The sequence below is a fragment of the Xiphophorus couchianus genome, chromosome 8 (assembly GCF_001444195.1).
Source record: "Xiphophorus couchianus chromosome 8, X_couchianus-1.0, whole genome shotgun sequence".
In the NCBI taxonomy this organism is placed as follows: domain Eukaryota; kingdom Metazoa; phylum Chordata; class Actinopteri; order Cyprinodontiformes; family Poeciliidae; genus Xiphophorus; species Xiphophorus couchianus.
The window spans coordinates 6,878,527-6,891,856 of NC_040235.1; the positions used below are offsets into that span (position 1 = coordinate 6,878,527).

Sequence of the window (13,330 nt, forward strand, 5' to 3'; positions counted from 1 at the left end):
ACTGGAACACTTATGTTACTTAAACAAAACTTTTGAAGAACATGTCTGATATGTGCTTATTTTGAATGGATTTGAGTTGTTCGCCATTGAAGGATGTTCTGATAATGAGCTAAAATATTTTGAAAAATAGACAAATTTATAGTGATAATGAAGCATATTTTGGTTAATTAACTTGGGAAAATAATTATAGAAATTAAAATATTATTGTGCTAGCCATTTTCAGAGCATGATGGTGAATGTAAACTATACAACTGCAGCACATGTTTAAGCTATTGTTTTGTTTGTTTAGTCCTATTTTACAAGATTGGTTTAAAATGAAGATCTGCATATGCTTAACATTCAGGGAAAACACTAATTTGGAAACAGGTCTTTTGAAGCAGGTGATTACAAGGTTTTGGTGTTTTCCATCTGTTGGAGGTATAGTATATAATAATTGAAGCGTAGATTGAATGGATCACATCCACCATTTAATGAGCAGAACTGGACAAGTAGGAGATGCTTTGCATGATGAGTTGCTCATGGAATTTCTACACACGGACTGGCCTAGAGTTTTGAGCTCCAAGCCTGACTCTGAACTACAACAAAAGCTGTTGTCTCTGAAGAAGAGTGCGACTGCTTGAAGAAGCAGTTTCACATTTATTCCGACGATAGCAGCCACAGATGGAGACGAGCGGTGGAGGATTCACTCGGACACAGAGTGAATTGAAGATATTTGTGTGGAATACACAAATGAATGATGTCTTTGGAAAGTCTTAACTCTGCTTTCTCATTCAGTTTGCAGATGTTTTTCTGGTGCCCTGTGGATGTGGTCTCATTCAAAGTCTACGTTCTTTGATAAAAGATTAATGTAATTCCCCTGATGGAAAATAACAAAGCAAAATTTACTTTTTAAGTTAACCCATTGTTTGATTATGCTGACACTGATGAAGATGACACTAGAGAATGTTGTACTTATATTTCTGTGCTAATGAAACTCATTTTGACGCAATGTCTGTTTTGAAAAACCTGCAACAGGCCATTTCAAAGGATGCAGTTCCCTCACATGGAGGAGTTTTTTTTGGCTCATATCTGGACGATGGTGGCATCTGCTGTTGAAATTAATGATGCCTCTTCTTTTTATTCTTTTCTTGTTTTGTATTTTTACTGTCTACATAATTCCATGTTTAAAATCAATGATAGCCAAAACTCTGATTTCTAACGTTGTGACCATACATTGACAATGTACCAGCAAGAAATGTATTTCTGATGTCTGTGTTAGACTTCATAAGTAATAATATGGAAAAACAGGAGGGAATGTTAGAATAATTATCTAAGTTCATTTACTTGTGAGTTTATTTGAAAGGTTATGTTTTCATATTATTATTTTGTGTGTAGTTTAGTTGACTTCTTTTCTTCTGTGAAATACTATTAACCATTTGTAGGAGGCTAGAGACTTTGACATTCCTGTGGTATCAGCTTCCATCTGTAATTGATTAGTTGTGGTCAGTTGCATGCCCTTGTAAGGGCATGTCCACAGGCGGTGCCAGAATGTAAAGACGGTTGGTCAATTCTCTGTGTGAAGAAGCCCAACCTCCTTTTTCTATACAATAAAGAGAAATGCAGAGAAAGATCTAGCAGAGTTGATCCAAGACAGTGTTTTACAGCGATTTGTCGCGTCTCGGATCTTCCCTCATTTTCTGCAGAAAAGACAATTGCCTTGGTCTGAATCTTTGCTAGATAGGAATTAAAATAAACCTATCAGGTTGGGTTGGTCTATTTACATTTTTTACCCAAAATCAAGATAATGAGATTTTAGTCTGATCAGTTATGCCAGTTATGAGACGTTTTAGGGTCTCTGTCACTTTAAGTCAGCCTTTCTCAAACTGTGGTCCCTGCACCAGTAATGGGCGCCCCCTACTGGTCCGCCAGGTACTTCATGTAAACCACCGTTTATCTGCCGTGACGTCAGCTCAACGTGCGACGCTACACAAAGGATTGTGTTAAAAATAATAATGGAAAACCGGCTTAATGATGAATTTTTTTCACCATATTTGTTTTTTACTTAAATCATTAAATAAAAAAACTTGTGATTCTCTACATTTGTTTTGCATAAATAACCCTTTTAACCAACCTTTTATTCAATGCTTTTCTTTCTGCTCTCAGATACTGGAACTCGTTGAGGAATCTCGTCGTTTCCCTTCTCAACTCCATGAAGTCCATCATCAGCCTGCTCTTCCTCCTCTTCCTCTTCATTGTGGTCTTCGCTTTGCTCGGCATGCAGCTCTTCGGTGGACAGTGAGTAATATTTCCAACATGCCGTCGTCTCCATTGCTCCGTTGTACACACAAACCCCCAGCGACTCCTCCAAGATCCTCTCCTGTCCTTCTGCTTGTGATCCCTGGACCGCTGCTGCGGCGGCGGTGACAAACATGTCGGCGCAGCAGGTAGCTGGCTGAGAGGCAGCACCAACTGGAGCCCTTTGAATATCACTCCCAGCAGGAGCGTCGTGTCGTCTAATGACAGGAACACCTCCTGATCCTAGAGCTGGCTGCACATAATCAAAGGCCTGGCATCTGGCCCACGTTCTGAATCAATTTACACACAAACCTTTTATATTGCAGCCCACATCACTGCTGGGACTTTGTGGTGGTGAAATGTTGTCATTCATAGAGCAGCTTCTCGGTGAGACTTTATGCACTTTTACAGCCGATTGAGGAACAATCGTCCTGACTTTTCCTGGAAACAGTTTGGTTTTTACTGGCAAACTGTGCTGTCAAATTTTGCTAAATGATAAAATGTTCCAGTAACTATGACGATAAACGACAATATTGTTGTTTTGAGTCTAGAGATGGATGGTAAATTAATAATATATATCGCAATAAACATGCAATAAATATCAATAGGTAGATAATACATCTGAGAATGTTCAGGAGTCAATAAATAAAACCACATGGCATTCTGGGAGATGTAGGCAAAGGAAAGACTTTCTAGGTAAGCTAGGTTGGAAACTACTAACTCACTTTGGTTGCCTAGCAACAGCCTGCTGTGTAAGAAACAGTTTCAAATCCCCTCCCCCTCCAACTTTGGTTACCTAGCAACAATCTGCTGAGTAACTGACGCAGTAGCAGTTTCAAGTTTCCCCACTCCACCTCAAAACTGCTTAAAAATAAAAAAACAACATGAAGAGAAAACTGGATAAAACTAACTTCTGATTGAATGGGACAGGAAGTGCTTTTATTTTGATACTTCCAGTTAAAAGTGTGCTTGCAATGCAAGCTAGTTTCGGCATCGAGAAAACCTCGGATGTAATTTATGCTTATTTTCTTCTGAAATGATCCATTTAAGGTTCGGTTGTAATAACATTCCAACCGAATGTTATTCATTATTATGAAGCTACAGTTAGCGTAGCCTTTAACATCCAACAACACCACTGACCAAAAATAATTTGCATCATTTCACAATAAAATGTCTGTAGCAACTTCTTTTTACTCTTTATTAAATAAAGTAAAAACTGCTGCTAGGATCAGATGAGGAGTCCAAGTCAAGTCTCAAGTCTTTAGGAAAAAAATCTCCCCAGGATTTTTATTTTCAAATTCAAAAATACTTTATTGATCTGAAAGGAAAATTAAATGCGCAGTTCCCTGAACTGGGAGTGATCTGCGCCATCTTAGCAGGGAAGCATAGCGGGCCGATGACTTTGAGACCAACAAAAACAAAACGTGGACATTCCTGACCGATGGGCGAGAAAGCTACATGAACAAAATGGCTGCTGTTGGATCGACCCGTATGAGAACTCTTCATGTGAATAACAAGGTTCTGGTGACTGGCAGAGTGAGGTCATGTTCTAACAAACACATAGGCTACATGTCCGTCTTAGCCGGCACACAAAAGCTACATTAGCTAAGCTAACTTTTCTCGGTCGGCCCTAAGTAAACATTACTGATATTTATCTTAGAATTATTACAGAGGTGGGTAGAGTATTCAATAATTGTGATCTAGTAATAGTTGTAATGTTTTTACAGCTAGTTCTTTTTTATTGTTGTCATAGCAACTCTATAGCAACTGCCTACCAAGATGGCCGTCAGTTACAAAGTTCCGGGAAGTGTGATGTCACATGGGAACTATGTATTCAAATTCAATAATACTTTATTGATCCCAAAGGGAAACTAAATAATAATAATAATAATAATAATATTTAGTCTGAAGCTCCAGCTGCCATCTTGTTGTTGGTCGTATTTTCTCCCAATGACTGTCGGCCCCGCGCGTCGTTGCGCTTTAGGACAGCAGGCCGTTGCCATGGTTCTCGGCTTAATTGTGCAACATCATTAGCGTTACTTGGCTGTCAGCTGATGGACATGTGTGAGATGAGTCTGACACCAACAAGATGTGTGTAGTTAGCCGAGCGTATCGGACCGAACACGTTTCCCCTAATCAATTATTTCCTCGTCTTTCTCTAGACTGAACTCCTGCTCAGCGTGTAAAGGAGCATCTTGTATTGTTTTTTTAATGTTCCTGAGCAAAGATCATGAGTCATCTTCTGAGTAACCTAAAAATAGTCTGTTCTCTGTCAGCTGTGGTGTAACAAAGGAAAACACAACCTTTTTCTTCTGAGCAGAAACCTGAACGCTCTCGCTGGGCTAAATGGTGAGAATTGAAAATGAGCAGCAGAGAGAAGTTTCCCTGCTGAGACTCTGTGGACCTGAGCTGCGTTTGGAGAGAAAGAAAATGTCTGAAGGAGCAATTTGTTCTTCTGATTCCAGCTTCAGAGCATCTTTGTCGATTAGCTCTGACTTTGTGGTTCTCAGCAGACTCGATGTTCTTATGTTTACAGCCAGAGATAATTCACAGATTCTGCTGCGCTCAAACTGTTTACTCTGAGTTTCAGTTGGATTTCTTTCAGTTTGACATTTCAGCGTTTGGTATCTTAAAGATTTGGCATTTAGTTAAAAGGATAAAAAAGAAAAGAGGTTGATCTGTGGTGATCAGTCCTTCCAAACCATTGGGAAAAATACCAAATGTTTTGTTTTCATGCTAATCACATGACTGCAACCCTTAGATTTAGTATCATAATTGAAAATAAAGTAGATTTAAGTGATGATGTTGTTGCTGGTTGGACCGGTCTGAATGTCCAGTAAACTGGAGCTTTTCAGAGTTCAGAGTTGACTGGGCTGCAGATGAAACATCCACTGGTTACAAACCAGTAACAGGATTTCTGAACGTTCAACATGTCAAACCTGGAAGCAGAAAACAGGAAATGTCTCGGATGGTCTGAAGCATTTGGATGGATGGATGGATGGATGGATGGATGGATGGATGGATGGACAGATGGTCGGATGGACGGATGGATGGTTGGATGGACGGACGGATGGTTGGATGGATGGATGGATTCTTCCTTCTCATTTTGTCTCCTGGGTTTCATTGATTCATAATAAATAAATATAAGTGTCTATAAATCAAATATCTACAAATAAAATATCTATAAATGTGAATATCTATAAATCAAATATCTATAAATCAAATATCTATAAATCAAATATCTACAAATCAAATATCTATAAATCAAATATCTACAAATCAAATATCTGTATGATGTTAATCTTCCTCAGCATTCAGATGAAACTAAAGAACCGTTTTTCCTCCCAGCTGCTCTACAGGATCATTGCTGGTCCAAATCATACCGACCAACAGACTCTCACTCCTGTAGAACCAGAACCGTTGGGGCTCGGCATTAAGCCGCCTCCTCTGGTTGGTTCACGATAAAAAATGAAAACCTGCTGCTGTTGTGTTCAGGATTAGATAAAACTGCTGGGAACAAACTGAGCGTCATGTGACTCCGGTTCCCAGGGTGGAGGTAATGGAGTCTCCGTGGTCGCGCTCCCAATCCCCATTATCAGGATAAACAGAGCAACACGCTCGCCGCTCAGCGCTGCTAATCCCTGAAGAGAAGAAGAAGAAGAAGAATGGGAGGGATGGAGGGAAAGTGGGAATAAATGGAAAAGATGATGGAGGGATGGAAGAGGGAAGGAGAATGTTTAATCCATCGCTGTGAAAACCCCACCAGGACTTTAAACACTTTATTTTATCTTAAATGAGTTTAGTCCTCTGCTGCACTTAAAAAAATAACTATATGTGGAATAATGTTTAAAAGGTGTTGGAAGTAATTTCAGCAAACTGTAAAGTTGCACTGTAAAAACTGAACTGCAATGTTTGGGTTTATTTAACCTGACTTAACAGGAAGAAATTGGTTTTATTTCTCAGTGTTTCATCTTGTTATTCATATGCTTATAAATGGCAAACTAAATATTTAATTCACAAACTAAATATATACACCATGTTCCAAATTATTATGCAAGTGATATTTTCTCAGATATTTATTTTTTTCAAACTACAAACACAAAGCATGACTCCACCACCTCCTTGCTGACGTCACAGCCGTGTTGGGACGTGGTGGCTGTTCACCACCAATCCACTAATGGTCCATCTGGACCATCCAGGGTTGCACAGCAGTCATCAGTGAACATTTAGGTCCCTCTTGAAAATGAGATCTAGATCTCAACGGGGTTTACCTGATTAAATAAAGGAATATATGTCTGTTTGAAAATGAATCTTCATGTCCGGCTGGGCCCACTGGGAAAGGTTCTGCTTGTGAGCTCTGGTTAGGGGCCCAATAGTAGCTTCATGCACCCCAAGCCTCTGGAGGATCCTCCACCTTGAGGCTCCAGCAGCTTCAAATAACTGTTTGCTGCTTTGTAAGGACATTTTAACAGCTGCTCTCTTAATCTGATGAATTTATCTAACAGAAAACTTCCTCTTTATGCCTTTATCTGTACAAACGCAAACGAAATTTTTAGTTCTAAACTAAATGTTTAAGTCTGAGTTAAATATTTTGTTTTCAAACTCTAAATTGAGTATTTAGTTTAACTTAATATTTAGTTTCAAAATAAATATTCATTTTTCAAGCAAAATATTTTGCTCGGACAGAAATCTTTAGCTTGCTAACTAAATATTTTGTATATATTTTCTAAACATAACAGAAGAGATTTTTCTACTTTTCCAAATAAACTTGCTTCGCCAAACATCATTTCAAGCTTTTACTTTTGCTAACTTTGACAATTTCAGCTAACTAAAAGTCAAAACATAATAACTTAGAAAATAAAATGATACAAAACACAAATAAAACAAAGATTTTTCATACAGAAACATTAGTGTTTCCTAATATTGACGGTATGGCTCTCCACCCAGGAGGCCATTGCTTCAGGGGCGCCATCAACGTTTACAAAAGTCACCAATTGCACTATAGACAGCAAAAAAAATTAAGTGGAAGGAGAAAAACATGTGCAAAGCAACAAGCACAATAATTATAATTTTATTGGCTTTTTCATATTATTCTTTTAAAACTGATTAGTTTTGAAACATTTTTAAGTTTTATTTCTGTTAGGATCTGAAGAAGTTTTATATATACTGTTATTTTTATGAGACATTTTTTAAATGAAACACAAATACAGCTGGTGAGACTCCTTAAGTTTGATTCTGCCAACTGATTTTCATATTACTGGTTTTAAATCCCACAGAAAATTATATTTTTAAGTTTTTTATTTTTTTTTTATTTTTGTGATTTTCTTTTTAATGAAGCGTTTTTGATTCTCCAGGTTTAACTTTGAAGATGAGACACCAACAACAAACTTTGATACCTTCCCAGCAGCCATCCTCACTGTGTTCCAGGTAAAATAACCACAGGAAAATGGAAAAATGGCCAAAGCTCTTTATCTGAATTCAAATTAGCTTAAAATAATCTCTTTTGTCCCCAGATGAGCTCTGTGATAATCCTTCAATTAGTCTGTGCTCATCCCCCTTTGCTCTGTGAAGTGATTTAATCCACAGTCCGTTTACGAAGCAGCCTGCGTTTTCCTCAGATCCTGACCGGCGAGGACTGGAACGCCGTCATGTACCATGGCATCGAGTCTCAGGGCGGCGTTGAGCGTGGGATGTTCTCCTCCATCTACTTCATCGTCCTCACGCTCTTTGGAAACTGTATCCTCTTCGGTGCAACAACAGAACTTAAATATGAGGCAAAAATAGCTATATTTTTTATATATATATATATATATATATGCAGTGGCCCTTAAACACCTTAGAAAACCTGAACTAGCAAACCAAATTGAGGCTATCCTTGAACTGTGATCCAGGGCCACCCAGAATCATTCATAGGGCCACAAATGGCCCCCGGCACCACTTTGGACACCCCTGTTTTAAACCGTTTACTGTTTTACAGCAATGCATTCTGGGTACAGAATAAACATCATTATCTGCCATAATGACGAAGAGAAATGTTGTCATTTTGAATGTAGTTCAGAAGTGCACACACCTCCAAGTTGCGCATAGAAGGTTAGACTGAACAAAGCAGTTCAAATTCAAAAAGTGAACAAAAAAAGCAAAGCTTTCGATTTGCGTTAAAGAGATGAAGAAGGATTGCAGAATGAGGAAAAATAAAAATATTTCTAATTCAGTTGTACTACAGTCATAAAAACTGCAGAATTTTGCACAGATTTTAGATTTTGTGTGCATAATTCATTCTTTTCCATCCTTATCTGGTTTTTCTCACAGTGAGTGCTGGAGTCCTGATGCTGTTTGCAAGGCTGAAACTGACGGTTGAGGTGTAGAAACACACACAGATTGTTTTATTTCTCATATTGTGAATAAATGTCGTACTATAGATTCAACATCACTGGCAGAAGCATCGTGTTAAGAGCCATCAGGACATTTTTGTTGCATTTGTATCAAATTATCACTGACTTTCACCAACTTTCTGAATTTGTCACTCAGTTGTGACTCCTATTGTCTCTCAAATCTAATAAATGCAATTTAAAGTTGTCCAATATCAGATTTAGTGGAAATAAAGATAGTAAAAGGTGTATATTTTTAAAAATATTTTGCCACTATGTGTATTTTTTTCCTGAAAGTTGTGATTCAGACACTTTGCTAAACGTCTTCTTGGCCATCGCTGTTGATAACCTCGCCAACGCCCAAGAGCTGACAAAGGTGGGCTCAGAAATCACCAAGACCAATGGAAAGTAGTTTATATTCTCCTGTGTCCTCAAGATATTCAGCTGAGAGACATAAAACCTGAGCTTTGGGTTGGCAGGATGAAGAGGAGCAGGAGGAAGCAGCCAATAAGAAGCTCGCTCTGCAGAAAGCTCTGGAAGTAAAAGAAGTCAGCCCGATGTCAGCCGCCAACATTTCCATCGCTGCGTAAGTTTCTGCCTCCTTCTCGCTCTGTTTGCTCCCAAAAAGGAGGGAAATATGTTTGTTTTTCTACATTTCTCTCTCTGGATGTTCTCCCCTCTCTGTCTCAGAAACGTGTTTTTGTTTGTTTGCATTTCTCCTCATCTTATCCCCGTTATGACCGTGCTCTAGCTGTTGTCTTCTCCAACTTTATCTGCAATTAAGGAAGCACTGAGTTTCAACTAACAGCTTTCACCTAATTGTTTGTTTTACTGCTGGGTTTAATTAACATTTTACTAAAAAAACAATGAAAGAAGATTTTATTAACTCCTGTTTGTTGCTCCCTGTTCTACAGATATTATACAGATATATATTTAAGATGTCAAATCTGCACAAAAATATCAGGATAAAATTAGCTTTGCAAATGAATAATATTGCAAATGTTATTTGCAATATTATAATATTATAACATACTGTAAATGTATATTACAGTATATTACTATAATATACTGTATATTAATGTAATGGTGAGTTTTGTGAGACAAAATCACACCAAACTTTTAATATTTCCATGAAAATGACAAAATAAAAACTGTTCAGATTCATGTAGCTTCTGAAGAAACAAAGAAAAATTTTCCACAAAGTTTTATCAGTGGATTTTGTTGATGTGTTTAATTGTACAACAGCATATTAAAAAATGGGAGTACATTTCTGCCAAAAAAATATTCTAGAAGAAAATCTAAAATTATCTGAGTTTGAAATAACTCAGAAATGTTCTTCAAAATTTCAAAAAGAATAGTTTCAAAAGTTAATTTTTTTTACTTTTTAAAGTTTTTCCAATTTTTCAAAGTTTTCTTTCCTAATAAAATCTGACACTAATCTCCAAATCTCAGAGTTTTTTTCTTTCTTCTGGCAGTTCTTCAACTTTTGAAACTCAGTAATGTTCATCTTTTTTCGATAAATTTTTGTAGATTAATCTCAAATTTTAATTTTCTTCTAGTAAATTTTCAACATTTGAAACTGAAATTTCTAAGTTCTTTTTCTCGAAAATCTTTGTGCTCATTCTCAAAATTTCTGAGTTTTTTTTTCAGTTTTTTCTGAAAATAATCTCAAAATTTCTGAGTTTTTAGCAAATGTTAAATTTTTATGACTCTGAAATGTTCTTGTTTTTCTAGAAAATTTCTTAAATTAATCTAAAAGTTTCTAAGTTTTTTAGGCTGAAATTTACTCCTAATGTTTTCCATCTATCATGATCCTGATGCGCTGCAGTAACTAACTGAACTGGCAAACCAATTTCAGGATATTCTTGATTAAGGGCCCCAAATGGCCCCCCAGACAGAGACTGTAAAGACTAATTGCCTACTAGGAGAATTTGTACACCTAATAGTGAAGCTACTGTAAAAATAGGAGCAAACATGTCAGCTAATCTGGACTCATAAAAAACAAGCAGAAAGGTTAAAGGTCAGGATGAGCTCCATAATATTGGATTTGCTAATTTTCAGTTTTAATCTTTGCCCAGCTTTTATATTATTGTTATAGGTTTCACAGCCGTCTACTCATGTGACTAATTGATTATCTTTGCTCCTTAATTGCCATTTTCCCCACTGAGAATGACGTCATTTAGACCCGGCAGCTGATCAGTGCTGAACATCTCCAGGTGTTTTGCTTCCCAGTCGTTCTCCTTTGTTGTTGTGTGATGTTGTGCGTTTGGTTTCTGCATGTCAGAAAGATTTCCTCTGGTTGTTGACTGTTATGCTAAAAGGCTTGTGGTTTTGTTTTGTTTTGACTGGACAGGTTTTGTTTTTGTTTGATTCCTGTTGAGAAAAACTCAGGGTTTCATTCCCAAATCCTTCTCCAGCTCACAGTGCAGTAAAGTATTAAGTCAGGACTTTTTGGAAATGTTGATACCATAATTTGGTGCAAATATTCTGAATTTGGCATCGGGGATGCTAATCCTGGATGTTGCTGCAAGCTAACAGTCCATGAGTGCTAATAATAACTTCCTGTAACATTTATCTTTGCTACATAGCTAATCCTAGTCTTTCTGTACTCAATCAATAACATCATGTAGCAGTTAGCGTTGATACAGTGTTTATCCTAGCTTCTTGGTGCAGCTAGCTCAACTGGAGTGCTAACAATAATGTCATGTAATAGTTGGCTTTGCTGCAGCTACAATTAGCTTCCAACAGTAATGTCGTGTAGAAATTAGCGTTGCTACAGTGTTTAACCTAGCTTCTTGCTGCAGCTAGCTGTACTAGAATGCTAACGATAATTTAATGTAGCAGTTGACTTTGCTACATGGCTAATTCAAGTCTTTTTCTGCAGCTAGTTGTACTCAGGTCCTGTCAGTAACATTTTGTAGCAGTTAGCTTTACTATGGTGCTAATCCTATTTCCAAAAGCTCAAGATTTTTGTGTTTTCAAACTTTTTTTTTCTTTTAGAAAACGTCTGAGATTACTCTCAAAATAAATTCCAGATTTTTTTTATTTATTTTTTTTGTTCTATCTACAATGGCCCTAATTCGTTGTCATACCAGAAGCTCCAGAAGAAAGTTTAGTTTTAGTAGCAAAGCAAAAAGATTCAAAGCTGTTTGTTCTTTAATTATGAGAATAAAACTTGCCTGTTTTCAAATCTTCGTGCTCTGGAATGAAACTCCTGGATGGTTTTTGGTTTTTGTCGAATCGCTCCAGGCTCAGGTTGCTGTTGTGTTTTCAGAGCAGCTTCATAGAAACAGTGTGAATCACAGAGTGTAGGGACAGGTGGACGGCACCGACAGGTAAACACACCGTCCACCTGTTCCCTCCACATTTCTCGTCTCATTCTTTTCCTTTTGTTTTTGTTCTGCATGTACAGTTTTGTAAAGCAAAATCAAGATGCACTCTCTCGCAGGTCGTCCGTCACCAGCATTCAGTCACCGTGAGTTATCGCTCTCTCAATTTTCTGCTCCTTCCTTTCTTTCCTTCCTTTTGTCCTTTATTCTCTCTCCATCGCTTAATTCCTCCCATTTTACCATTGACACTTTATCCTGCTCTTAAAACGAATCTTTCCCACTCTCCTAATTGTTTTCTCCTGTTTTAGACTTAAGCTTTCTAAGGCTAACTTTTAATCTTGCTAGAAGGAACAAAATGTTGTGTTTAGTTCATTACATAAAGCGGTAGAGTTGGAGTGTAAAGTGACAGTAACTAGTGTTTCTACAGCTCATCATTGTTGGTGTCTCCAGTAATTCCTCTGCTCTGTACGCTCTGATCCCAGTAATTTGTTTATAAAAGCTTAATTTCCCAGTGTTGCTGTCAGCAAAAGTAGTTTGACATTTCCAGTGTGTTTGCCATGGCAGACCCCCGGACATGACGGTGGGATAAAGTAACCAAGAAGCCGCTCTAACATCGGTAATCTGCTCTTTGTTGGTCACAGAGGAGCGTCGGAAAATCATTATTTGCTCAACTACTTCATTTCAAAAAGTTAAAATTGCATATGACATAGCTCATAAAAACCTAAAATCCAGTTTCTGAGAAAATTAGAAAGGATTTTTATTAAAGAAATGGTTTGTTACGACCTTCACATTCACTGCAAAAGAACAAAAAAAACCCAGAAACTTAATTTTGGGTTTTTTATTAACTATAAGCCACAATTATCAGAATTATTTGAACTAATTCTCACTCTGTAAAAAAATTAATTACTGTTGAATTCCTGAAAGAAGCTATTTATTAATCTTCCAAATTATTTCTGTACAATATGGCTGACAAACATATCACTATAAGTGTCGATATTGATAATTATCTATTAGTTTTTTGTTTAAAATATTTTAAATTCTACCAAACTGTTGTTGTGACCTTTCCTGTTTTATCCAGTTTTCTTTTCATGACATTATTTTTTATTTTTAAGCTCTTAAGCGGCGCAGTGGAGAAACATGAAACTGTTGCTGCGTCAGTTACTCAGAAGGCCGTTGCTAAGTAACCAAAGTTTGGGGGGGGGGGTGGACTTGAAACTGCTTCTCACCCAGCAGGTCGTTGCTAGGCAATCAAAGAGCGAGCGAGTGAGTTGATTCCATCAACTTTGTTTAGCAAAAGTCTTTCCTCTGCATACATCTCCCAAAATGCTATATTATATAGATTGAATATTGAATATTAGA

General features: G+C 37.3%; 2 protein-coding genes and 1 long non-coding RNA gene across 8 annotated transcripts in view; 2 read left to right on the forward strand and 1 right to left on the reverse strand.

The window, feature by feature from the left end:
* Nucleotides 1-13,330, reverse strand: part of LOC114149750 (protein NLRC5-like) — a 1,536,511-nt gene that overhangs the window by 1,400,258 nt on the left and 122,923 nt on the right. The window lies entirely within an intron of this gene.
* Nucleotides 1-13,330, forward strand: part of LOC114149825 (uncharacterized) — a 461,125-nt gene that overhangs the window by 385,262 nt on the left and 62,533 nt on the right. The window lies entirely within an intron of this gene.
* Nucleotides 1-13,330, forward strand: part of LOC114149751 (voltage-dependent N-type calcium channel subunit alpha-1B-like) — a 132,729-nt gene that overhangs the window by 71,613 nt on the left and 47,786 nt on the right. For 3 of the 6 annotated variants that reach the window (XM_028025805.1, XM_028025806.1, XM_028025809.1), the window contains exons 14-19: nt 2,143-2,274; nt 7,629-7,701; nt 7,893-8,010; nt 8,951-9,018; nt 9,122-9,228; nt 12,055-12,117. In XM_028025805.1, the coding sequence (XP_027881606.1) occupies nt 2,143-2,274; nt 7,629-7,701; nt 7,893-8,010; nt 8,951-9,018; nt 9,122-9,228; nt 12,055-12,117 (561 nt within the window). The remainder of the gene's footprint in view (nt 1-2,142; nt 2,275-7,628; nt 7,702-7,892; nt 8,011-8,950; nt 9,019-9,121; nt 9,229-12,054; nt 12,118-13,330) is intronic. The other 3 variants (XM_028025808.1, XM_028025810.1, XM_028025811.1) reach the window with 1 other exon arrangement.